General features: G+C 43.6%; 2 protein-coding genes across 6 annotated transcripts in view; both read right to left on the reverse strand.

The window, feature by feature from the left end:
* Positions 1-14,372, reverse strand: part of fes (FES proto-oncogene, tyrosine kinase) — a 31,249-nt gene extending 16,877 nt beyond the window's left edge. Inside the window, exons 1-3 of one of the 2 annotated variants that reach the window (XM_085401095.1) lie at positions 14,191-14,372; positions 2,937-3,184; positions 1,788-1,961 (exon numbers count right to left, since the gene is read on the reverse strand). In XM_085401095.1, coding sequence (XP_085257221.1) covers positions 1,788-1,961; positions 2,937-3,161 — 399 coding nt within the window. In that variant the 5' untranslated portion in view covers positions 3,162-3,184; positions 14,191-14,372. Of the gene's footprint in view, positions 1-1,787; positions 1,962-2,936; positions 5,637-14,190 lie in introns of those variants that run through there. The other variant, XM_085401087.1, reaches the window with a different exon arrangement.
* A 962-nt stretch (positions 14,373-15,334) lies between these two features.
* furina (furin (paired basic amino acid cleaving enzyme) a) overlaps positions 15,335-27,055 on the reverse strand; it is an 87,484-nt gene continuing 75,763 nt past the window's right edge. For all 4 annotated transcript variants that reach the window (XM_085401103.1, XM_085401115.1, XM_085401109.1 and 1 more), the window contains exons 13-16: positions 22,404-22,583; positions 22,186-22,310; positions 20,774-20,896; positions 15,335-19,844 (exon numbers count right to left, since the gene is read on the reverse strand). In XM_085401103.1, the coding sequence (XP_085257229.1) occupies positions 19,237-19,844; positions 20,774-20,896; positions 22,186-22,310; positions 22,404-22,583 (1,036 nt within the window). In that variant the 3' untranslated portion in view covers positions 15,335-19,236. The remainder of the gene's footprint in view (positions 19,845-20,773; positions 20,897-22,185; positions 22,311-22,403; positions 22,584-27,055) is intronic.

Genomic DNA, 27,055 nt, shown 5'->3' on the forward strand with positions numbered 1-27,055 from the left:
GATGATAGCATCTAAAACACACCAAAGCAGGAAATGAATTTTTCACCTGTCAGGACCTGTAACTGCCAACAAAGCTGTGTGTTGTCACTGTAGTTATGGAAAGAACTTGTACATTACACAGATTTAACAGCAGCAGGTCTAAAAAACAGATTTTACTGAATGATTCATGGTTGGAGGTGTTATAGAGAGAGACGAAACTACAATCAACTGTTTTTCAGAGGAAAACCAGCTGAAACAGTTTGCTTTTAAAGTTTTCTGTTGCTTTACTTGAAACTAAGCACTCGCCTACATTTACCGATGTGCCTCGGTACCGTAACAGACACAAAACCAAGAATTTTTAAGCGGTTTAAAAAACAAAAATAAAACATCTTTTACAAACACATAACTTAAGGGCAGTGGGTGTGATGGGTGTCAAGTCGAGTTTCTTTAAGGTTGAAAAGCTGTCAGTACTATTTAGCACAGGAAGTGGACTGCTGTTGTGTTAGGTTTTGCTAGTAACATAAAACATGAGAAAAGCATAAGGTAACGATCTGACCTTTGTTGTGTGGCTGGCGACAAAAAAAATAAAACCAACACAAACCAACATCACAGATACAATCAAATTCACTGTCGCCGTTGTTTCAGTTGTGATATCAAATAATCTCTCGCTAGTGTAACTGCACAGTGATGTAAACGGTTCAAAGGCTGACCGGGCTTTTTCTGCACAGCAAAGTAGGAAAATTAAACTAAACAAACAACCAGACAGGCATTCAAACTGCACTAAAATGAACACATCATTTGCCTGATGTAATTGGGTAATAAAACCCAGTGTGAGGCAGCTACCAGTATGAGATGGCATCAAAATGCATTTGCAGACACTCTTTCCAGTCTATTGAATCTCATATCATTTGACTGCTGTCTATTTATAAGCTGCCATCACAGCACTCATCTGCAAGTCAAGTTGACATATGAGGAAAAACGAGACAAACATTTCCAACTAGCAACGTCTGGTTTTGCATGAGTGCATGAAATGTGGGATATGTAAACATTCTGCTCTGACTGCTTTTTTGTTCTCGTAAAAAGTAATTTAGTGTGTTTGCTTTCAATTTAGATATGAGCACAGTGACAAAAAGAAGCAGGCAGCAATTATCTCAGTAAATTCCTGAAGACCCTGCCGTACGCTGTGCTGTTTCAAACGGCCGTGAGCGGCTGCAAAACAAATTTGTACCAGCTGAAGATATATCTTTGCATACTAGACAAAGTTTTGTTTTTTTTTTTTGTTTTTTAAAAAGCACGTACACACAAAGTGATATTTAATTTTAGAGACCAAAAAGCTATAGAACAGGCAAGTGTAGTCACTTACCTGCACCAAGATCATTTTCCACTGATAATAAACATTCATATAGTTCTGCCTTTATTTTTTTTTATTCAACTCGTGGGGATAAAAGTGTGCAAAACTGTGAACCAAAGGGACATTTAGAGAGCAACAGCTGTGAAAATGAACACAGAAATAAACCACCTTGTTTTTTTCCCCATCATTAGAGGTGTGACTGTACAAAAGTAGTTTAATCTGCCTCATGACAGGACTGAAAGTTTGTATAATGGTAAAGTAGCTAGATATTTTAGCTTGTGGTATATGTGTGTAGTTTATTGCTTAAGTCCCAACAAGTCATTGTTCGGGTTCAAGTCTTCAAAAGCTGAATATAGGCCAGTGTGAATGATATCTTTTGAAGTAATGGAAGTGTGCGTGCGTGAATGCGTGCGTGAATGTGTGTGTGCGCGCGCGTGTGCACGTGTTAATCACACACCTTGTTGAGCTCCTGCCTCAGCAGGTTCCACTGCTCTGCGTACGTTTTGCGGAGCTGCTGTTTGTCTCTGATGAGCAGCGTGAGTTTGCTGATTGGACCGTCCAGCAGATCTTCAGAGCGCTTTTTCATCAGCTGACTGAGAGACTCCGTCTGTGACACCAGCACTCCCCATGACTGACAGACAGAGGCAGAAGTCAGCGGTACACATCGTGGGGACATAAAGAGAAAACCGATAAATGGAACTCACTAAACAATCCGTGACTACCTGACATGTTGGTAACCAGCTTTTGGAGCCAGACTTGCTCGTTGGTTCCTTAGTTGGAACTGATTTTAAAAAATGCATGAAGTCATGTTGGACACAGATACAGCTCACTGGGTATTTCATACTACAGAGACTTGGGTTTGAATTCATCATGAGGCCGTTTACTTCCCCTGGTCTTTCTCCTAGCTCTCCTGTCTTCTCCACAGTGTTCTACCAAAATAAAGGCTACTAAACATATTCAGTATAAATAAGCAATGGTTATTGGTGTTAGCCACCAAATTATTATTTAAAAAAAACTTTGAGATGCAGAAATAAAACTAGTTTCAAGCGCATCAGCAGCACATTGCATTTCACGGTTGTAGGTTCTGTAAATGTTTTCACAATGTGTGCAGATGAGCCAAAGATGTGCTTACTCGATTTGATTTGAGAACACATTTAATTTGACAAAGTGTAGGTCAGCTTTCAATATTTTAAAGAAACTAAGCAAACCAAGCTTTTGTAGATTTAGTTGAGACATTGCCAAGTCATTCAGATATACTTTGTACTTATTTTAAACACTAATGGCAGTCACTGGAGTTACTTTTAGAGTATGTCATGTGAGGTTATTAGAGGCACAAAACAGTTTTAGATTCATGTGCCAACTTCTGTATTTTATTTCCTCAGCTTATATTACTGTTTTCTTTTACTTTGCTCATTGAACACTTGATGATTCATGAGTGTAGCAAACCCTTTTTTTTGGGAAAAACCGAAATGTGCATCAAATTAGAAGATTAATTTTAAATGCACTGAATGAATGAGTCTATTGCGCAGTGGCATTCTCCCACCTGAACGACAGGTGATGAGGTAAATCTAAAGCTTCAGGCGCAGTGCGATATGCAAGGCCTCACCTTGTTGAGCTGACTGATGTAGTCCAGTCCTGTGTTAGCCTGAGGTCGGTCCAGCTTCTCAGCCAGGCCAGTCATGTGGTGCAGCTGCACTGAAAATTCCCGTTCGCTCTTCGCTCGCTGCCCCATCCACTTCTTCATGACCTCCATCAAGAGAAGCTCTGAGTCCAGCAGTCGCAACACTGCGGCATGTGCCTGTGGACACCTCAGGTCCTCTCCAAAACCCATCTCTGGATAATTACGCTTTCCTCCTGCCAATGAATTGTTGTTAGCAGTAAATCCTACAGCACATTTGCATTCTCGTCAGAGACGCAGGAGCGGAGCAGCAATTCGTAGCAGCTGCTAATGACCAAGTGTATTCATTTCAATGTGACCATCGAGGAGTTTCACTTCCCTGTGAGCAACAGAGGTTTGTGTGAAGCGGCACTTCCTCATGTGTCTTTGAATGCGGTTACTGTCATTTTGCTTTCAATTTCTGAGGACCTTAAGAGGTGCAATGATCATTAAGCTTCAATTATTTCTAAATAATATCATCACTAAAGCACTTATATAATTATGTGTTTTTAAAAAATCTAATTAAATGCAAAAACCAAACAGTCGCGTAGAGGCTGAATGCAGCCTGAGAGAGACCACTGAGCTCGCACTGAGCTGTGTCTTATCTGCATGTTAAACTGGGACCACTGCTTATCTGTGGCTCAGTGCAGCAGAGCAACACCACTGCATATTGCTCAGTATGGTTTACAGATAATTCTGTACATCTATACACACTTCAGAAGTGCTTTTCACTTCTCTGCTTTTATCGTATTGCTTGAATTATTAATTACTATTCTAATAACACATTACAGAACAGAATGATTCCACTAATTACTACTTTAAAATAACTTCTTAACTACTAAAGTAGTAGTAGTAGTAGTAGTAGTATCCCCATGTTTTTAGTTTTCAAATACACATAAAATTGAAGTGCAATAGTCTCTGTTCCAGGTCAGACAGACATGGCATTTTATGTCTTGTGTTAAGAGCACCACTTTTTTTTTTTACCCTAGAGGGCCTTACTGACTTAAAATAAGTCCACTACTGAAAAAGTGAATTGAAAGACTTTTTTACAGGTCATAATGAAATTGTTACTAAGATAATCAGTACCAGGAGGTCTAGTACTATTATTTATTTATATTATGCTTCCAAAGAGTCCGATTTTCCTATAGTTTGGTCTTAAACACAATTTCTCCAGCCTTTCTAAAGGCCTTTTAAAGTTTTTCTTTGGACACCGGTTGCTCTTTCACTCATTTTCAGTACAGTCCTGTTATTTTTTTGTTAATGTGTTTTGTTAGGCTGCTTTATACCGACCTACTCATCGTGCAGGTATTTAAAAAGAAACCTGACTCAAGTGGTGAATCGATGTTGTGTTTAAAGATAAGAGACAGCTTAGCAAAGAACCAATTTTAAACATAACTCTTTCGCGCATAGTGGTCACTACAGTGGACAGCTATTCAAAGGCTGTATTCTTGTATTTGTGTCAGTGTTGATATATTTGCACGTAAACCACTACATTTGACACTGACGTGTCACTCCATACACATAAGTTGTCTGCTTAAGTGGACATGTACATGTACTTCTCAACGAGAAGTACATGTTTAAAGAAATGAAGTTCAACAATCTTTTTTTCATGCCTAAAGATAAATAAAAAATACTTAAGAAAAACTCCTGATTGCGGTTGTCATAATTCATGCATGAAAGGGTTAAGCAATTTATAACTAGCACCTTGACAAGAAACACATCACTCTGTTCCCATTTAGCTGAATTTACAGGAAATAGTAAAGATGAACGGGGTTCCCCACAAGTTCTTTAAGAACTGCCTGCAGGTGCTCAGGACACTGTCGAAGTGGATGAAAACAGCTTGGAGGAAACAACCGGTCCCATCAGAAGGATAATAAATTGTCGGCATGTTCATTCCCAAGAACAGAGCCTTCAGACCATCAGTTAGTTCAGCATTGCCTTGCTGAACGTAAAGAGGAAGGTTTTTTTCCTCCATCCTGACAAGGAGACTGACTTCATCATGGTGAGTGGATATGTTGATACAAGCTGCCAGAATGTGGGAATCCCAGGCTCTCCTATGTCCACTAAGCACTACTCTCTGATTTGGAACCAGATCCAGCATGAAGCGAAGAGCGACTTGCATCTGGTGCAGTTAGATCTCACCACCAATGCGTGTGGCTCAGTATCACGCAGACCCTTAGACTTTGCACTGGGGTTCTTACATGTGTGCAACATATAATCACCAAATACTTCAGTAACCTGCACATGTGCTCAACTCTGGAGGGCTTCATGACTGGATGCCAAGAACTAGAATGTAGAACAGTTATGAGATGCGCCATCTTCCCCATCCTATTCGTAGTAGCCTTTGAGGTAATTCTCAGGGGCCAGGCAGATAGAGGCATCAAGTTACCATCAGGTGGAGGCTTCCACCACTACGGAGCTATATGGATGATGTGGCAAGCATCATTCAGACAGCACTATGCATGACTTCTGCATGAGCTTCTTGCTTGGGCGAGCATGACAGTCAAGGCAGGAAAGTCAAGAAGCCTATCAAGAAGGAAAGGCATACTGCATGCAGGGAACATCTTTGTTGCAGGAGAGGAGCCCATTCCCCGCCTGAATGAAAAACCACTGCAAAACCTAGGAAGGCACTACCCCACGGAAAATAGAAGGTGTGGTGCTAGCAGCACATCCTATACGAACAGGTCATGTGGACAATAAAGGTCTGCAAAATTTCCTTTTCAGGAGTCAGCAGGAATCATGGCCTGGCAAACAGCTACATCAGTAAGTGGCTAGATGCACGCACACGCACAACACAGTAAAAGCAGACCTCAATAGAAAAAATAAAAACACACACTGGAATACTTTCATGGATTGGCCTCCTGAACATGAACATTATTGAAACAGTGTGGGATCATCTTGATAGAGAACAGAACAAAAGGCAGCCAATATCCAAAGAAGAGCTTTGAATGTGTTTCAAGAGGCCTTGAAGGCCACTTATGTTTTAATAAAATACTACACTTCTAGTGTTAAGATGATCAAGCAAATCAAAGATCTGGGCCACAAGACTTTACCTCCTCCACTAAAACCAAAAAAAAAGAGCTGAGAAAGAAAGACTTTTACAACAACATAGAGAAAGATACGCCAACAAAATGCACACAGGAGGGTAAGAACAGAGGGGCTCAGAATAAATACAAAAAATAACTAAAAATCTGATTCGAAGCATGTGGAATGAGGCACTGATAACCTGGAGAAAGAAAGGTCCCAGGACATTCAATGATCCGATGAAAGTGAAAACACAGAGCACAGGGAGGGAGAGGGAAAAGATAAACACACAGTTTGGACAGTCCTGTGCCACAGGGACAACAACTATCAGGGTAAGAGAGATGCAGTGTTTTCCAATAATCTCCAAGCTTAACAGATTCCTGAAGAGTGAGACTGACCCACAGGCACAATAACAATATCAGGTAGAAAGCCTCAGGAAGAAAACAAAAACAAAAAAGCTGCTAACAGAACGTTATAGCAAAAAAAAACCCTGTGTTCTGGGGCAGAAAGCTTAGGATGGATTATAAGCTTCACACATATTTTTTTTAATTATCATAAGCTCCTGACATGGATCTGAACATGTGACAAGTTGCAAAACCAGAAATGTAAAAACACTCGAACCTCAGCGAAACGTAGACATGAATGATCTGCACCAACCAAACTGCTGCCCAGCTCCAACAAGCTACTGCTTGACGTTAATACTTTCTGAAATACATCTCAGACTTTCACAATACTTTCAATGGATTTTTGGCTTATTGTGTTGCTTGTGTGTGAGCAGCTGACCGAAGCATTGTGGCTTCATACTTCCCCACAAGCAGCTAACGGCATGATGCAGGAAAGTACAGGGTTACTGGTGAAGTAATGCACTGCCGCAAAGACTCTGAGAAAAGTTTATAGTGGTGGTGTCTTGTAACCATTATTGTTTTTTAGAAGAATAGTTTTAAACAACACCAGACTGTAAACACGGAGGGTGCATGTTGCATATAATGCAAATACTCCTCTTGTTTTTTTAACACCACAGTATGAAGCCAGTCTCACGTCATTACTTTCATTTATGACTTGGTTGGTGTCTGGTGCAACCACCGTGCTGTAAATTCATTGGGGTAATTATTCTGGCCATACATCATCAGATACACTCATTATACAGGCTGCAGGGAAGACAAAGGGACACAAACATACACACACACACACACACACACACACACACAAAAATGCAGCTCTGCTCAGAGTTGGTTGTACAGACCACAGAGGAAATGTCAGCTTTTATGTTTAGTTACAGAGTCAACAAAGAGCTGCAGACCACGCTCTTAGTTAGAGACTACTCTTCATGTTTGATGTCCTAATGTCACCTCATGCTGCCACTTCTGCAGCAGACTTTATATCATGTTGTAATGCTGTACCTGTGAGTTACTTTAAATGAAAGCTGTTGAAAGGATGGAAAGTACATTGACTCGGATTCTGAACGTTGCAACTCTGACAAAAGAAAAACGCAGAAGTGCAACAAAAGAGTTTTGACACTTAAATTGCAAAACCGTTTAGCACGATCGTGATACCGACTTTGAATGTTTTTTGGGGGGTTTTAAACCGTGGCGTTTTATAGTGTCAAATCTTTACGTGCATTGTTTTTACATCAGCAGTTTATTTCTCAGTGAGAGCGGTTTACTGTTTCTTCTCTGTATTGTGGTGTGGCTGAGAGAGAGTTAACAGTTTTGTGCTGTCTGGACATAATTTGCTTACCATACAAAGAACGCTGAATAATGAAAACTACTACAGACTAGCTCCAAAACTGAAAACCTACAGTAAGCAGAGCCAAATATGGGCATACTCTGGGCCCACAGCTGCCCAAACTATGCCCTTACCTTAGGTGTAAATGGTTCATATATAGCGCTTTTCTACTCAGCACTCAAAGCACTTTATGCAACTCATTCACACTTTTTTTTCTATTCTCTTCCTATATAACATGCACACACACATTCATACTTCTACAGATGCATCAGAGAGCAACTTGGGGTTAGTGTCCTGCACAAGGACATTTGGCATACAAACTGGAGGGATCTAACCATTAAAATTCCAATTAGCTGATGGCCTGCTCCACCACCTGAGTTAAGGCAACCCCAAAGATGTGGGGTGCCCCACATATGCCCCATGGTCCATTATCGCCACCAACTGGTATGGAGTGTGAACCAGAAAGCTACTTTAAGCAGTTCACTCATTCACGAGGTGTCTGTGAAGGTTCTCAGTCATCCAGGTCATCGTAGTCAAAGGAGCTTGGAAAGAAAAGCGTCTGGACTTCTTTAAGTTGCTTGAAGACGTTTCACCTCTCATCCGAGAAGCTTCTTCAGTTCTAAGGTCAAATGGTGGAGAGTCCCAGATATAAACCTAGTGGGAGTGACCCCCCACAGAGGGACAAAAGGACCCCCTGATGATCCTCTAATCGCCTGAGCCAAGGTGTGAAACTGGGCGTGGGTCCCAATCAGCCAGAGTTTCGGGTGAGTTCATTGTGAAACCTGGCCCCACCTTATCATGCGAATTCCTGAGATCAGATGGCCCAGGATGTGAGTGGGCGTTAAGGCGTCTGGGAAGGGATCTCAAAACTGGATTATAGATGGCAGAGAGTTGGTGTCGTAAACCCCCGCCTCTGTTCAAAGATGGTCGCTCACAGTGGACATAGATGGCTTCTTTCACTCCTCTTTCGAACCATCTGTCCTCTCTGTCCAAAATGTGAACATTGGCATCCTCGAAAGAGTGTCCTTTATCCTTAAGATGCAGATGGACTGCTGAGTCTTGTCCTGTGGAGGTGGCTCTTCTGTGTTGTGCCATGCGCTTGTGAAGTGGCTGTTTGGTCTCTCCAATGTAGAGGTCTGGGCATTCCTCGCTGCACTGTACAGCATACACCACATTGCTAAGTTTGTGTTTTGGCGTTTTGTCTTTCGGGTGAACCAGTTTCTGTCTAAGCGTGTTGCTGGGTCTGAAATACACTGGGATGTCATGCTTGGAGAAAACTCTCCTGAGTTTCTCTGATACACCAGCTACATAGGGGATGACAATGTTGTTGCGTCTGTCCTTATCCTCCCTCGCTGGTGTCTGGTCTTCTTTTCTGTGCCTCTTTGCTGACTTTAAGAACGCCCATTTAGGATAGCCGCACGTTTTGAGTGCTTCCTTTACATGTGTGTGTTCCTTCTTTTTACCTTCAGGCTTAGAGGGAACACGTTCTGCCCGGTGGTGTAGGGTCCTAATTACTCCAAGTTTGTCTTCCAAAGGGTGATGGGAGTCAAAGAGGAGGTACTGGTCCGTGTGTGTGGGCTTCTGGTAAACTTCGATGTTGAGTTTGCCGTTCTCTTCAATGTGCACGGCGCAGTCCAGGAAAGGCAAACAGTTGTCCTTTGTGTCTTCCCTGGTGAACTTGATGTTTTTATCCACAGCGTTAATGTGCGCAGTGAAGGATTCCACTTCTTGTGTCTTGATTTTGACCCAGGTGTCGTCCACATATCTGTACCAGTGGCTGGGTACTCTTCCTTTGAAAGAGCCAAGAGCCTTCCTTTCCACTTCCTCCATGTAAAGGTTGGCTACAATAGGTGACACGGGGGAGCCCATGGCACAGCCATGTTTTTGTCTGTAAAAGCCTTCGTTGTACTTGAAATATGTAGTGGTGAGGCAGAGGTCTAACAGTGTGCAAATCTGATCGGGTGTGAAGTTGGTCCTGTCCTCCAAGGAGCTGTCTTCTTGTAGTCGTTTTCTGACAGTCTCCACGGCCTCCATGGTGGGTATGCAAGTGAAAAGAGAGACTACATCAAAGGACACCATGGTTTCATCTAGATCCAGGGTAAGTTTCTGGACCTTGTCGGCGAAGTCGGTGGAGTTCTTGATGTGGTGTGGGGTGTTCCCCACGAGAGGCGCAAGGATGGTAGCAAGGTGTTTAGCAATGTTGTAAGTGGCTGAGTTTATGCTACTGACTATGGGTCTGAGTGGGACAGCTTCCTTGTGGATTTTAGTAAGTCTGTAAATGCAGGGTATGGCATCCCCTGGGTAAAGGCGGTGATATGTAAGGCGGTCAATAATTTTGTCCTTTTCAAAGTCTTGAAGGCAAGCTATAACTTTCTTTTTGTAGCTGCTTGTGGGGTCTCGCTTTAAGGCTTCGTAGGTATTGTTGTCACTGAGGAGAGTAGTGATCTCTGTATGGTAATCTGTAGTGTTTAGGACCACGGTGCATCTTCCCTTATCAGCTGGTAAAACAGTGATGTTGTGGTCTTTGCTCAGGGAAGCGACGGCCTTCTTTTCCTGTATTGTGAGGTTGGATGGAGGGACTTTGGCACTGGAGAGCGTGGCTGAGACTTTCATCCTGATTTGCTCTGCTTCTGTCTGTGATAATTTATTAATCCGTATGGCAGATTCTGTGGCTGTGATGAGGTCCACTATGGGCAACTGTTGTGGAGAAATGGCAAAATTGAGTCCTTTGGCTAATACTCTCTTTTCAGGTTCAGTGAGAATCCTGTCTGAAAAGTTCTTAACCCATTTCTCCTGACTGGCATCAGGTGTGTTTTCTTCTCTGGGTTGTGTAGGTTCAGGATGAGGAGTGTGTGTTTTTGAAAGCAAGGTGTGAAATTTCCTGCGTTGTCTTTCTTTTCCTTTAGAGTGTTGGGCCCGCTGAGCCTTGTCCACAAACTTGTAAACCTCTTCTAAGATTGGAGAGGGTAGAAGGGTTTCCAGTTCCTGCAGAGTCTGGCTGATCTTGATCTGGAGGGCATCTATAGTGAAATGGACCTGTCTTATCCTTTCACTTAAAAGGTGATTTTGTGCTCTCTGTAGAATCAACTCTGCTTTGTCTACATCTTAGGTTGAAACCTAAGATGTAGACAAAGCAGAGTTGTTCCTAAGAGCCTGCGCCTTGGATCCACTGTCAGGGGATACAGAGCAGACTTGATTCTACAGAGAGCACAAAATCACCTTTTAAGTGAAAGGATAAGACAGGTCCATTTCACTATAGATGCCCTCCAGATCAAGACCCATAGTCAGTAGCATAAACTCAGCCACTTACAACATTGCTAAACACCTTGCTACCATCCTCGCGCCTCTCATGGGGAACACCCCACACCACATCAAGAACTCCACCGACTTCGCCGACAAGGTCCAGAAACTTACCCTGGATCCAGATGAAACCATGGTGTCCTTTGATGTAGTCTCTCTTTTCACTTGCATACCCACCACGGAGGCCATGGAGACTGTCAGAAAACGACTACAAGAAGACAGCTCCTTGGAGGACAGGACCAACTTCACACCCGATCAGATTTGCACACTGTTAGACCTCTGCCTCACCACTACATATTTCAAGTACAACGAAGGCTTTTACAGACAAAAACATGGCTGTGCCATGGGCTCCCCCGTGTCACCTATTGTAGCCAACCTTTACATGGAGGAAGTGGAAAGGAAGGCTCTTGGCTCTTTCAAAGGAAGAGTACCCAGCCACTGGTACAGATATGTGGACGACACCTGGGTCAAAATCAAGACACAAGAAGTGGAATCCTTCACTGCGCACATCAACGCTGTGGATAAAAACATCAAGTTCACCAGGGAAGACACAAAGGACAACTGTTTGCCTTTCCTGGACTGCGCCGTGCACATTGAAGAGAACGGCAAACTCAACATCGAAGTTTACCAGAAGCCCACACACACGGACCAGTACCTCCTCTTTGACTCCCATCACCCTTTGGAAGACAAACTTGGAGTAATTAGGACCCTACACCACCGGGCAGAACGTGTTCCCTCTAAGCCTGAAGGTAAAAAGAAGGAACACACACATGTAAAGGAAGCACTCAAAACGTGCGGCTATCCTAAATGGGCGTTCTTAAAGTCAGCAAAGAGGCACAGAAAAGAAGACCAGACACCAGCGAGGGAGGATAAGAAGGACAGACGCAACAACATTGTCATCCCCTATGTAGCCGGCGTATCAGAGAAACTCAGGAGAGTTTTCTCCAAGCATGACATCCCAGTGTATTTCAGACCCAGCAACACGCTTAGACAGAAACTGGTTCACCCGAAAGACAAAACGCCAAAACACAAACTTAGCAATGTGGTGTATGCTGTACAGTGCAGCGAGGAATGCTCAGACCTCTACATTGGAGAGACCAAACAGCCACTTCACAAGCGCATGGCACAACACAGAAGAGCCACCTCCACAGGACAAGACTCAGCAGTCCATCTGCATCTTAAGGATAAAGGACACTCTTTCGAGGATGCCAATGTTCACATTTTGGACAGAGAGGACAGATGGTTCGAAAGAGGAGTGAAAGAAGCCATCTATGTCCACTGTGAGCGACCATCTTTGAACAGAGGCGGGGGTTTACGACACCAACTCTCTGCCATCTATAATCCAGTTTTGAGATCCCTTCCCAGACGCCTTAACGCCCACTCACATCCTGGGCCATCTGACCTCAGGAATTCGCATGATAAGGTGGGGCCAGGTTTCACAATGAACTCACCCGAAACTCTGGCTGATTGGGACCCACGCCCAGTTTCACACCTTGGCTCAGGCGATTAGAGGATCATCAGGGGGTCCTTTTGTCCCTCTGTGGGGGGATACTCCCACTAGGTTTATATCTGGGACTCTCCACCATTTGACCTTAGAACTGAAGAAGCTTCTCGGATGAGAGGTGAAACGTCTTCAAGCAACTTAAAGAAGTCCAGACGCTTTTCTTTCCAAGCTCCTTTGACTACGATGACCTGGATGACTGAGAACCTTCACAGACATACTAACTTGGAAAATGTAATCTGGCCTGGTAGCTTTTGCTTCAATTCCTTTTCTAGTAGATCAATATCATCCAGTTTAACTTCCATACTCATTACTTAGTGAAGGTTTGAATCAGTTGCCCTTCTCTCAGCCACATATTTCTGACAGTGCAAGAAAACATGTACAGTACTGCAATTTCATCTTCGCCCCGTCAGTCACATTTCCCAGTACCGTGTTTCCTTACCATTATAAATAGTCTGTGTATTCCACCAATGAAAATTTCAGATGTAGCTTCCAGCTAGTCCAAGTAAGATCCCTCAGGCTCTGACACAATAACATGGTGATGACCATAGTGGCCTACAACCAACATGAATATTACTATATCACAACCTCACACAATAGAATGGCGTGAAATAGATTAACCATTAAGCGACAGTTATCTGGATCAAAAATGCCTTGTTGATACCAGCGGTCAAGAAGAATTAAAGGATGACCACTCATTAGAACCGAGGTATGCAGAAGAGCATCTCTGAATCTGAATGCAAAACACGTTGAACCTTGAAGCAGAACATTGTACTGGGTGCTCCAGATGTCAGCTAAGAACAGGAAACTGAGGCTACAATTCATGCAGATTCACCAAAAGTGGACAGAAGAAGACTGATCTGATAAAGTCTCAATTTTGGTTGCAACATTCATATAGTAATCTGAGAACTGCTTAACTGTGAGATTTCTCATGATGCCACACTTGGTTAAACACATTTCATTGAAAATGTTTACTCTTTGCTAACTTACATATGACAAATAAAGCTGAAGCTGAAATTGGCAGGGTCAGAATTTGACAAACAGCATGAAAGCACTGATCCATCCCTCTTCATATCAGTGGTTCAGGCTGCTGATGGTGTGGGGAATCATTTCTTGGTACAGTTTGAATCTTTTGTTACCACCTGAGCATCATTTAAACACCACAGCCTACCTGAGGATTGTTGGCAGTCATCCCTTTATGCCCACAGTGCACACATCCTCTGATGGATCCTTCCAGCAGGATAGCGCGCTGTGTTACAAACTTCAAACCATCTCAGATTGCTATTTTTAAACACAACACCGAGATCACGGTACCCAAAAGGCCTACACAGTCAATTCAACTGAGCATCCTTGGGATGTGGAGAAAGAGGAGATTCTCATAATGGATGTGCAAACTGACATATCTGCAGCAGCTGACTGATGCCTTCATGTCATCATGGAAACAAGTCTGAGGCATGTTTCCAGCACCCTGTTGAATCTATGCTGTGAATAAAAACCGCTCCGAGGACAAGCGCACAATACGGCACTAGCAGGGTGTACCTAATACAGTGTCCGATTAGGTTTGTTTATCATGTTTGCCATCCAAATTTAGCACGTTAGCTTAGTAAAACTACAAATTAGCACAAAATTGTTATTTTCCAGTACTGCACTCACTGATGATACAATGCTAATGATCGGCTCCATTACAAACCATCGGGTTGTCTCATCACTCCGAGAACCTCCGTGATCTTGCAGCTCTGCCAGCTTCCGGTGCAGGAGGAGATGACCTTTACGAGGTAATCAAAGCTTCAAATCAGCCATTTTTAGATTTATAAATAAGTGGGCGGAGTCACTGAACTTTGTCGTCACACCTGGCATTTAGATCTTGTTACAAGCTCAGTAGGAATAGTCTTACATATTATTATCATCAATCCAATAAATCCATGATGCTAAAATAGCATAAACGTTTCTGCAGGATGCTTTTACCCCCGACATTTAACCACATGTAATGCTCATACTTCAGTACTTGCATTTAAAAATACTTTAATGTAGGATATTTTCTTGAAACTATTTTATGTACCGTTAAACTGTCCATCTCTGTGCTTCTCGCATTCATTAACCAACAACAGCATCAAGTTTCAATCATTTAAGTAAAAGAAAAAACACATTCAAATTTGCATAGATCTTTATTTTTAGTAGAATCTATAATTGACATCAATTAAATAAAAAGGAGAAAAGAGCAAAAAAAAAAAAATCCTTAAATTACAAGAAAATTACACTGCACCTTTCATATAGTACAAAAATAGGCCTTATTTTAGAGTTATGTTCCATGTAGGATATTCATTCTTGTACATTACCATAGGTCACACGTATCTGTAAGGTACTGTGTGCAGCCACAGGTCAGGAACCTCACGAAGAGGCGGGAGGAGGTCAACGGAGTCGACTGAGGCTGCTCCACTGACCGCTCCTCCATCACAAAGTGTTTCCTTTCTACTTTATTAACACGCGTGTGCACACACGGACGCACTCAGGTCTGATTCAGCCCTTAAGTTAATGGCGATGGGATACATTCTACCTCCTCCCTCCGCAGCTGCTGAACATACAAGGTGTCGTCGCAGATCGTCAAAAACGACAACAAAAAGAGAAAAAAAAAAGGCAGAGGTGACTGAATGGTTTCAATAAAAACACTCTGAACACAAGCCAAGGGTCGATGGATTGTGACAACCTGGAAGCAACACATATTCATACTAAACAGACAGCATTAACATGATTGTCTTTGGTTATGCCAAAGATATTGCTCCTATTAACTTCATCCGACTTCATATTAATCTCACGTTAGACTACATCCTAAAGCAGGACGGGAGCAACGTCGAGCTCCACATGACTTAAATCAGCAATGTAAAGACGAGCCTTCATGGCAGCAATGAGGGAGTCTTCTCTTTATAACCAGGGCAGATGTTTTGCGACATGCAGTGTTTTTTTTTCCTTCTAAATTTAAGAGCAGCTACAGTGGTAGGGCTTTTTAGCTACGAGCTGCTTTCTGGCACTCGTCTTATTTTAGTGTGTGGGGGGTTTTTTTTGTGTTTTTTTTTTAGTTTTTTTTTTTATCGTATTCTCACCGTTAAAAGAATCAGCTGGCTGCTGATGGTTTTCTGCAGCTCCGGCTCTTCGAAAGCAGAAGCTACTTAATTCTGCCTGCATTCATGGATTTCCCAAGTTTAACACCCGATTGCTCAGCGCTCTGAGATCATCTGATTAAAGTATTTTTTATTTTTACTTTTTTATTATTTTTAAGTTTAAGCTGCAGTGAATACAACATTAGCCAAGACGAATAAATCATTTCGTGTGCGCACTTGAGGGGCCACAGAAACCTGTCTGAACACCCGCAGTGTTGGATTTTTAAGAAGAAAAAACAAAAAAACAAAACCACTCTTCCTGGAAGCAATACAAGTCCAAAGGAAAATGCACAGTGCATAATCTTGACTAGACCAGGAATCAATTAGCGCACAGTAATTGGAACGCATTGGTTGAATCCCATGTTATACTTCTTCAAAAGATGCATCCAGAGTTTAAGAAAAACGGTTTATGGAAGCAATTTTGTTTCTGCATTAGCCCATTATCTGTTGTTTACACACTTCGCAGCATGCTGGGAAGTCAATAAGATTTGGTGGCTCAAGTCTGAAGCTGGAGTTATTACATTTTTAAATTAGCACCCTCCTCAAAGTGGAACTAATCAAAGCCTAAATGGCAGTAGGCACTAATGTACAACCCACAGACCCCTGCAGAACAAGCCTGCCACATTAGCTTTGTTCCTTTTGGGGCATTTTCTCCAAATCCTCATTTTCAGTTTGGCTTCTGATCCAGAAGCGGCCACAGTAAGCCAAATGTGTTACACCTGCACCAGCCATTCGAGATGAATTACGCTTCCTGGCTGAGCGCTGTGTTTGAAAGCATGCATACCAATCTTCCTCCATTCTTTTCAAGAGGATTTTTGGCAGGTATTGGTAATCAAAATCTGCATTCTTTTGCCTTTGGAGAATTTCTTTTTTCCAAATAAGACTTGATTTCTAAATCTGCAATTTAAATGATCTGCATACAGTGAATAACATTTTCTGTGGAGGCTTTTCTAGTGAGGCAGTTAAATCAAAAGTTAAAATCCATTTGTTTGTGTGCTTCTGCACCTTGCCCCCCTCCCACCCCAAAAGAAAACAAACAAACAAAGGAATTGATTGTCAGTGACAGAAACTTAAAAAGAATAAAATAAGGTCTGAAACCCCAGGAGGAGATGCCTGGGTAAAGATGAAGAAAACAAACGCCCCCAGCAATCTCAGGTTGATTTAGCACTTAAATGCTGGCCAACAAGATGTAAGAGCAATTCTCCTACCCAGCCTCTTTGAGTAAGAGGCTTTAACACCCAGGTGTGTCTGCACATGAATGCTGATCCTAAAGGCAATAAATTTTTAGGACAGATAGGAGTTCCAGGGGAGTAAAATTTACACAGCAGCTTTACAGTTTCTGAATTGCAATTGTTTGTTTCTCCTCTAAAACATAAATGTGACATACAAACCTACAGTCCTTAAAAAAAAAAAAAAAAAAAAATTAAATTACCATTTCCCAGAAGCGATTTCATCTCTAACCTACATATAATCTGACCTCTATGATCATTTATCAGCTCCTCAAAACGAAACCTTGCTGAATGATATGAGAGGTAGATAGAAGGACGAGCAGCTGCAGTCGCCAATGCATGTCATCACCATGACAACCTCTCTCAACAAGCTCCACTGATTTTGAAAGTCATAATTTCAACATAACAAAAAAAGATCACTGGAATCAAAATGGCTACACTGGATTAAATAATGAGATGCAAATTTCAGATGATGACCAGCCAGGGAGGGAAAGAAGGAGGAGGAGGAGGAGGGGGACGAAGAAGAAGAAAAAAAAGCTTAAAGCAATTTTCCCTAAAGGAATGAATAAAATCTCTCAGAATAAATAGTTTGCTGCAGTATTATTCAGAATATAATTAATTGGCAAGTACACTAAAGACATCATCTGAAATTCAGATTAGATGCAGACTGGAGGGTAAGTGCAGAGATGCTGATGAGACGTGGAGTCTCGCTGCAGGATTTTTAAACAATATCTGAAATTTGAAGAAGAAAGCAGAGACTGGAAGGATGGAGGAAGGAAATCTTCACTTCAGAGGGCAGATAAACATTCCTGAACCTCATATGCAATAAACTAACACTCGCACTCTCCCACACGCAAAGCAACTTTCACTCGTTAAGATATGCGGTGTGTTTGTAGTGCTGATGTGATGAGAGGAGAGCCGGTATATTGTTACAGCTCTGTCAGAAATCAGTCACAAGTCAGTCAACACCTTCCAGCTGCTTTGAGAAGCTTTTGCGCTCAAGTCACACATTGTTTTGGGTTCTCCAAGCAGCCCTGCATCTTCTCCCACAGCCCCAGGATGTAAGCACTTCAGACACAGAAATTAAATATCCCTGGCAGGGATTATGCCTCAGGGTTGATTGAATAGCCTGCAAGTTTGTGTGTGTGTGTGTTGTTTTCTTATAATTTCCTTTTTCTTTTTTGTTTTGATACCCTTCCATGTAATGGTTGGGGGAGGTTACGAGCACAGGAGAATTTATAGCTTCCAAAACAGGAATAAGTTCAGCTGGAATCCCAAAAGGCTGAAGGAGGCTTTGCTCGCTGAATGACTCACAGTTTGTTCTTTCAGAGCTGGGAGAAACCTTTTCACATAACAGGAACAATAACTGTACTGGCTTAAAAGTGACTGCATGAAATAAGAATTGTATCTTCAGTAGATACTGCAATTGTCCTGTCATAGAGAGAGAGACACTGCAGAGATGGCATATCCTGAAAGGTCTGCATTGTACGTCTGACTGCTGATGGATTATAAACCATTGAAGTCTGGATATTTTCTCATCAACTGCTACGCTTTAGATTTGTTTGATCTTGAAAATGCACTTTAAAAATGTAAATAACTGGAGAGCATTGTATTTGTCAACAGATTATAGACAGCGAGGTCATTAAATGACACTTCAGAGAGAATAAATATTTTCAAATTGGATTTCATGGTTCATAATACAATTTTTGGCCATCACGTTTTAGTTAAAGCACTAAATATGACAGGACCCGCTTAAGCTTCTCTGCACTGTTCACTGTTCATTAGATTTACACGCTCACATTCACACAATGATTTAGAGATGCACACGCATACATGCACAGACACACACATACACGCAATCTCATCTGGCTACTGCACTGAGACTAAACGACACAGTGGGAGGAGAAAAAAAAAGAGGAAGAAAGCAAATAATAATCATTTGTTTACTGTAACAAAAAGGAGCTGGAGGGGAAAATGGACTCTGCACAGACAGACACTGTTAGTGATTGAGGGCAAAGGGAGGGAGAGAGCCAGTTTAATAGAAAAGCGCCCAAGTGTGAACAGAGCAAAGCTCAGGCCATCCCGAGCTCTGAGAGACAACAGCTTCCCATCAGGTCTCCCACAGCACAGCGGAGCGACCAGATCCCGAAACAGAACTCAGATGAGAATCCGATAGGACAGAAAAAGAAAATGAACTGGAGATTAAACCAGAAAAAGACTGTGAGAGGAGACAGTCACCACAGCCCTGAATTATCAGACAAATGGTGGTGTGAGGATTTTAAAAGCAGGAGAGAGGGAGGGACGTGGAGGAGGCATTAAAGAGCACTTTGTGTTTTGATAAAGGCAGTCCTCTCATTTTGGACGTCAAACTCTTCGTTTTCCGAGTCTGTATTTACCCCTTCCTCCCCCCACACTGTTGGGATGCCACGGTACGACACCACCCTATTTCCGCCGAGACTGAAGGTGCCCCCGAGACCACCGCCAGCCTCCAGAGAGGGCAACTTGATGAGCGCGCCGGAGTGCAGCTGCAGCATCAGGAAGATGCCAGCGAAAGTGGCGATGATGGCCATGCAGCTGAGCACAGCAATGGTTATGGGGAGCCGGGAGCCTGACTCTAGCTGCGATCTCTGGTTACTTGGCCCTACCATGAAGCTATCAGGGGACTCGCGCATGTACTGGTTAAGATGCAGGCAGGTGCCAGAGTTGGGGTCCAGGGAGCTGTGCGGGGGACAGGACAGACAGGACCGAGGGCTGAGGCTGCTGCAGGTCAGGCAGGGCTGTGGGCAGGGCAGGCAGGCTGGGACGGAAGCTGGTTCCATAAAGTTTCCCACTGTGTAGTTGAGAGGCTGGGAGCCCACCGAGAAGCCTGCTGGACATTCTTTCACACAGCCCTGCTGAAAGAGGTAGTAGCCTGCATTGCACTCTGTAACACATAGAGAAATAGAAATGAACCTCTGCACCTTTCAGCTCTTCATATGAGTCACACAACCAAAAAACAGAACCAGGATTCGTGCCCTGAGAGCACATTTAACAAGGCTGTGCCTGCCCTCTGTTTCAAGGCAATTTTTTTTGTTTTGCTCTTACACTTTTACTAGAGCTGCTTTCACTTACTAAATCTTTACATGTCTATGCTGAGTGCAGCACGCTTAAACAAGACACATTTCCATAGGCACCAAGTTCAGATGCAGACCATCGCCTGTAGTGACAATTAACAGACAGCAGTGAGGGTAATAGAGCTGAAAACAGGAGACCCAACAGAAGGAGGAAATTTTCGCTTCCTGCTGCATCTTGTCAGCTTGTTCAAAAACAGAATTATAGTTTTGAGCCCTGAGACATAGCACACCCAGTGCCATATGACACATGGATATGACAACACATGATAATCGCATACATGATAACTACATTGCACTCACCCTGTTTATAAGCATGCAAGTACCACTGAAAGCCTGTAGGGGTCAGACTGGCACTGTTTCAGGAAACATGTACTTCACACTGCCTTGGTGCTCAGTGGCATGTTTAGACCTTGCCTATAGCACTAGTTGGACTCGGTAGAACACAGTAGAAGGATTACGTTTATTTTAAATGAGATTATTAAAAAGAGACGTGGAGTAAACGTAAGTCTGAGCAGAAACCAGCTCTTATATTAAATTTTATGCAAATAATAAGGCTACACAATGGAGTTGTGCATAGACAAGTTTGCATAGAAATACAGACAAAAGGCAAATGGATGCAGCCGAGATCATATGTCATGAACGGGCTAGTTCAAGTGTAACACCTTAACATAAAACTACACTTCTCCTCTACTGTGGCTGAAAGGACCCGTGAGGAGCAAAGCAGAGACAACAGTCTTACCAATGCATATCTGCCTCAGATCCAACGTCTTGCAGCTGTCATTGCCAGGCTGAGACTTTTCAGAGGAGCTGGAAGTTGTTGAGCTGGTGCCATACAGCACCAGGATGAACTGGGTCAGAGTGCCTGGGCGGAGAGACAGATGAAAAACTAAAATTAACTGTGGGGGGGTGAAAAAAGTAGGCCTGTCAAGCCTAGCAAGGCTCCAGCACTCCCTTGGGTGGTTTTTGTAAATGTATCCTCATCTCCTATTAGACTCTTGGATTTTCTGCATAAAGTGACAGAAAATTGCTCCTTGATATGGGCTGCAAATTTAAAGACAGCATGATTTCACTCTGTGCCTAACAAGTTATAAAGAGCACATCTCTCAAAAATCATTGAAGTGTGGGGCCTCATGAGAGGTTCCACTTTAGTAAATCACTCCTTACTGAGGAGGGAGGCGTGAGACTTGAATCTAGATCTTTTTTTCTTAAGTATTTTGGCTGAATATGGTGCTGTGGGTGGACCTGCTTTGTGTGATGATCCACGGCCAACCATAAACACTGAAGAATTTGTCATCCTTCCTGCAATAAGGAAAAAAGTCTGCACAGCCATACAGTCAACTAGTATAAAAATAGCAACAACACTTTGGACACAGAAGCCACTTGATCTCTAATCTCTTGGCACTGACCCTTCAACCCTTGAGCTGGACTGTAGGCCCAACAGATTAAAAGGTTACATTAAATAACACTCAAGTAATGTCATTCAGGGTCATTCTGGTGACCTAGTGGTGACCTCGCTTAGGTTTAAGACTGTTGAAAACATTCAATGTGGACTCTGAGGATCTTCGATCAGCATTTTCCAGATAAAGAGGGAAGATAAACTGATACTAAATTAGATAAAGCCTGGAAGCGATCAATCATTGCACAATGATCAGTCGCAACATTTAAACCAGGAGAAGCAATTATCGTAATACAATATAATGTTCTGCTGGATGTTACTTTGGCACATATCACACACCCATGATTGCTGCATACCAAGTTTACCCAACCTTTAGAGCACCATCCCCAACAGCATGTGAGGGGGAGGATGACAATGTGCCCTACTGATAAAATTTAAAAGCCCAGGAAGAGCTTGGAAAATGTCAAAGAGCACAAGGTGTTGACCTAGCTTCCAACAATCTTGGACCTCAGTTTTAATTAAGCAATTTTAAAATTTAGAAGGAATAAAATCAGTTCATGATGGGACTAAACTGCAACCTACAGGACCGTCACTGTGAAGCCAGACACAACAGGAAGGCCCCAGAAGTGCCCTGTCCATGCCCCGATGAGTCTGAGCAGTTGGATGGCACAAGGAGAGCTATTATTTACCAGGTGGTTGTAACGATGTGGGTAACTGGTGTATATTATCTTTATGTAATAACAAAACTGCTTTACCATAGTCACTGGCACCCGCCACATTCTCAATTTCAAGCATCCACGCCCCAGTAGGGTCCTCATCCCAAGAGTGGGTGGTCATGAAAGCCCAGTCATTAAACCCCTCTGATGAGTAGTCATGAGGCCTGCAGGAAAACAAGCGGGAGCGTAAGGAAGTATTTTGTGATTACCAGCACGCACTGTAGATCACCATGTTTGTGTAGTTGTGCATTTTTTACCTGGGGTGGAGCAGTGTGGAGCGTGTGCCAGCAGGACTAATGAGGTGGATTGCCAGGTTTCCCCTCCGGTTGTAGGACAGAGTGAGCCGGGCCTGGACGTGCTCTAATGAGGTCACATGACTGTCTGTCCCCATGCAGCCGTCCACACTCTTGTTAATATATAAATGGCTGCCAATGTTCCTGTTAACCGACAGATTAAGTCAGTGATGGACATTACTCACGGATTGTGTGTCAGTGGAATTATTAGTGGCTTATTACTAAGTGTACCACATTTTGCTCTTGGACACTGAAAGCCAACAAAAGGTGATTCGTTTCAAGCCTTGAACAGGATTAGTGTCTCGACCTGTAGCACCCCTATCCTCTGTGGAAGTAAACACACCTCTTTTTTCCTCCCCCCCCCCCCCCCCCCTCCAAAATCCGCTTAGGAGATTATACGCATCCACAACAGTTCAGAGGAGGAAGGTGCAGGGTTTTAGTGGCACAGAAGTGCCAAAATTATAGACAGGATGATCATTAAACTGCATCCAGACGGAGTCCCTACAGGTTTAGGATGAGTCACATTTTTCAGGATGCACTGAAAGGGCAGCATACAGTAAACACCTTTGACCTTTAAAGCAGCCTCACATGGGAAAAGTCATGTAAAAGGTTAATTTTCTGCACTATTCAGATGCCAATGAGTCATATAGTAACTGCCCATGATAATATTATAATGCAAATTGACAGCCACGCAGCATTTAAGCATGCTTGCAAAACGTATTTCATGGTTTCTCGAGGTGGGACAGAAAATCTTAGAGAAATGGAAATTTATACCGAGAGCTGTTGAGGTTGATTTATCATTGGCAGTTGACTGCTGCAGCACAAGCGACTGTGATTTAGGGTCTGGAAGCAGCTAAATTTGTGGCAGTACTGGAAACATAGAATCTGCTTTTACAAGCACACTCAGACAAAAATAAATAATTAAAAAAAAAAAAAAGAAGAAAAAGCTGCAAACCTAACCAGCAATCTGCCATTTAGTGTGAAAGCTCAAGTAAATGAGAAGCTACACCTTACTCTCCCTTTCCCTTTTTATCAAGAGCTAGTTAAATAAAAATCTGTTTTTTTTCTTACTTCATATGTTGCCTGATTCCAATTTGTCATAATAACTGTTACATAAATCCTTACTTTTTTGCACGTTGGTTTTTCAGAATCAGAATCAGAATACTTTATTGATCCCTGGGGGAAATTATTTTTTGTTACAGTGCTCCATTTTAAACCAACATTACGACAAGACAGACAATACGCTAACTAAGAATAGTACAATATATACATATATATACATACATACATACATACATAAGTCACTTATAAATAAATATTTGGAAAAGAAACATGTGTAGTTGTAGCAGCAAACAGTGTGTTAAGTGGATGCGTTGTACAGGGAGATGGCCACAGGCAGGAATGATTTCCTGTGTCGTTCAGTGGTGCTTTTCGGTAATCTCAGTCTCTCACTGAACGTGCTCCTGTGACTGACCAACATGTCATGGAGTGGGTGGGAGGTGTTATCCAACATTGTCTTTATCTTGGACAGCATCCGCCTCTCCGACACCACCTTGAGGGAGTCCAGCTCCATCCCCACAACATTGCTGGCCTTACGGATCAGTTTATTAAGTCTGTTGGCATCTGCGACCCTCAGCCTGCTCCCCCAGCATGCAACAGCATAGAGGATCGCACTGGCCACAACAGACTCATAGAAAATCCTCAGCATTTTCTGGCAGATGTTGAAGGACCTCAGTCGCCTCAAAAAATAGAGACGACTCTGGCCCTTCCTGTAAAGTGCTGTGGTGTTTTTAGCCCAGTCCAGTTTATTGTCAATGTGTACTCCAAGGTATTTATAGTCCTCCACAATGTCAACACTGACCCCCTGGATTGAAACAGGGGTCAAGTGTTTCCTGGTCTTCCTGAAGTCCACGATCAGTTCCTTGGTCTTTGCCACGTTGAGCTGCAGATGATTCTGCTCACACCACGTGACAAAGGAGTCGACCACAGCCCGGTACTCTGTCTCATCATCCCTGCTGATGCATCCAACCACCGCAGAGTCATCAGAAAACTTCTGAAGATGGCAGGTCTCTGTGCAGTGGCTGAAGTCTGTGGTGTAGAGGGTGAAGAGGAAGGGGGAGAGGACAGTCCCCTGTGGTGCCCCTGTGTTGCTAATCACCTTGTCAGACACACACTGTGGGAGACGTACATATTGTGGTCTTCCTGTCAGGTAATCAACAATCCAGGACACCAGAGAAGCATCCACCTGCATCGCTGCTAACTTATCACCCAGGAGGGTCGGCCTGATGGTGTTGAAAGCACTGGAAAAGTCAAAAAACATGACCCTCACAGTGCTCGCCGGCTGGTCCAGATGGGTGTAGACACGATTGAGCAGGTAGATGATGGCGTCCTCTGTTCCGAGACGAGGCTGATAAGCGAACTGAAGGGGATCCAGATGTGGTCTTACTATGGGTCGCAGCTGGTCCAGGATGAGCCTTTCCAGGGTCTTCATGATGTGGGAGGTCAGTGCCACGGGCCTGTAATCCTGGGGGCCACTGGGACGAGGCGTCTTTGGTACAGGGACGAGGCATGATGTCTTCCACATCACCGGGACCCTCTGCAGACTCAGACTCAGCATAAACAGTTTATGAAAGACTCCACACAGCTGGGGGGCACAGGCCTTGAGGACAAGGGGACTCACTCCGTCTGGTCCAGCAGACTTGCCTGAGTGAAGTCTCCTCATTTGCATCTCAACCTGGTATTGAGTGAAGGTGATGGGTGGGGGAGGGGTGTCAGGAATCTCACAGGAGGCAACATGTGAAGAGAGAGGCTGGCACAGTGGTGTGGCTCTGGATTCCAGGCTGACTGCAGGTGAGGTTGTGGGGGTGGGAGCAGACACTGTGGTGTCGAATCTATTGAAAAACAGATTCAACTCGTCGGCTCTATTCTCACCTCCCTCAGCTCCCCTGCTGTTGGTTGGCCTGAATCCAGTGATGGTCTTCATGCCCCTCCACACCTCTCTCATGCTGTTCTGCTGGAGTTTCCACTCCAGCTTCCTCCTGTAATTGTCCTTAGCCTCTCTGATCTTGTCCTTTAGTAACACCTGGACCTTCTTCACCTCCTCTTTGTTGCCCCCTCTGAAAGCCCTCTTCTTGTTGTTGAGGAGGGCTTTGATGTCCTTAGTCACCCACGGCTTGTTATTTGGGTAACAATGAACAGTCTGAGCTGGAACAATGGAGTCGGTGCAGAAAGTTATGTAGTCTGTGATACACTCAGTAAGCCCATTGATGTCCTCGGCGTGAGGCTCACAGAGTGTTTCCCAGTCGGTCACCTCGAAACAGCCCTGTAGTTCCGCTATTGCCTCCTCTGACCACCTCCTAACAGTCCTGGTGGTCACAGGTTCCCTCCTCACAATTGGCACATAGCGGGGGGTGAGGTGAATCAGGTTATGATCTGACCTACCAAGTGGGGGGAGGGAGGAGGAGCTGTATGCATCCTTGACGTTAGCATACAGTAAGTCTAAAGTTTTCTCTCCCCTGGTGGGACAGTCCACATATTGTTTGAATGTTGGTAGTGTATTGTCCAGTGATACATGGTTGAAGTCACCCGAGATCACAATAAAGGCACTCGGGTGCTGAGTCTGTAGCCGAGCTATGGCAGAGTGGATAGTGTCACATGCAGCTGTGGGGTTAGCAGAGGGGGGTACATAAACAGCCACCAAGATGACGTGAGAGAATTCCCTGGGTAAATAATACGGCCTGAGTCCAACAGCACACAGTTCAGTGTCCGGGCAACAAATCCTTTCTTTGATTGTTATGTTGGCAGGGTTACACCACCGGTTGTTAACTAAAACAGCAAGCCCACCTCCTTTACGCTTACCGCTAGCGATGCTGTCCCTGTCCGCCCGAACAGTGTGGAAGCCTTCCACGGAAGCATTCTCATCGGGAATGACCTGGTGCAGCCATGATTCGGTGAAACACATCAGGCTACACTCTCGGTATTCCCTCTGACTCCGTACCAGTGCTGAGAGCTCGTCGATTTTAATTGCCAACGATCGCACATTTCCCATCACGATAGACGGCAGACACGGTTTAAACCTCCTCCTCGCTTCGAGCCTCCACTGTCTCACCGTCACCTTTTTTCTTCTCTTCTGTCCTTGACCTCTGCATCCCCGATGTGTTTTCCTCCAAATTTCAGCTGGTACTTCTGCGGACACTTCTGCGGGCCTGGCCAGCGAGCCGGCCGGCATCAGGGCGATCAGCTGATCTCTGGAGTAAACAGTCCGTGCGTGTAGGAGATGTGCCGCGGTCCCGTTCCATGATAAAAGTAACAGTTCCACGGCCACCAGAAGAACAAAAACTCTCTCAATCCACATGATTGAGTAAGAGATAGAAAACGGAGGAAAATACAAGTCAGAAAAAAAAAAGAATACGTAAGAAAAAAAGAGCTAAACTAAGAGAAAAGCAGGAGCGACTGTAACAGGCTGCACGCTGGTTGGCGCATGCGCACTAGGCTTCAACAATCACTTTCAGACAGGCTGGCAAAGGTCTGCAAATATTTGCAGTCTAATTTATAAATGCAAATGCAAATTAAATTCATCACAGTCAGTCAATTAATCTGACTCAATGTGCACCAAT

This window comes from Rhamphochromis longiceps, linkage group LG1, assembly GCF_057381845.1.
Source record: "Rhamphochromis longiceps isolate RC_006_pf linkage group LG1, R_longiceps_female_GT1.1, whole genome shotgun sequence".
NCBI classification, from domain to species: Eukaryota; Metazoa; Chordata; class Actinopteri; order Cichliformes; family Cichlidae; genus Rhamphochromis; species Rhamphochromis longiceps.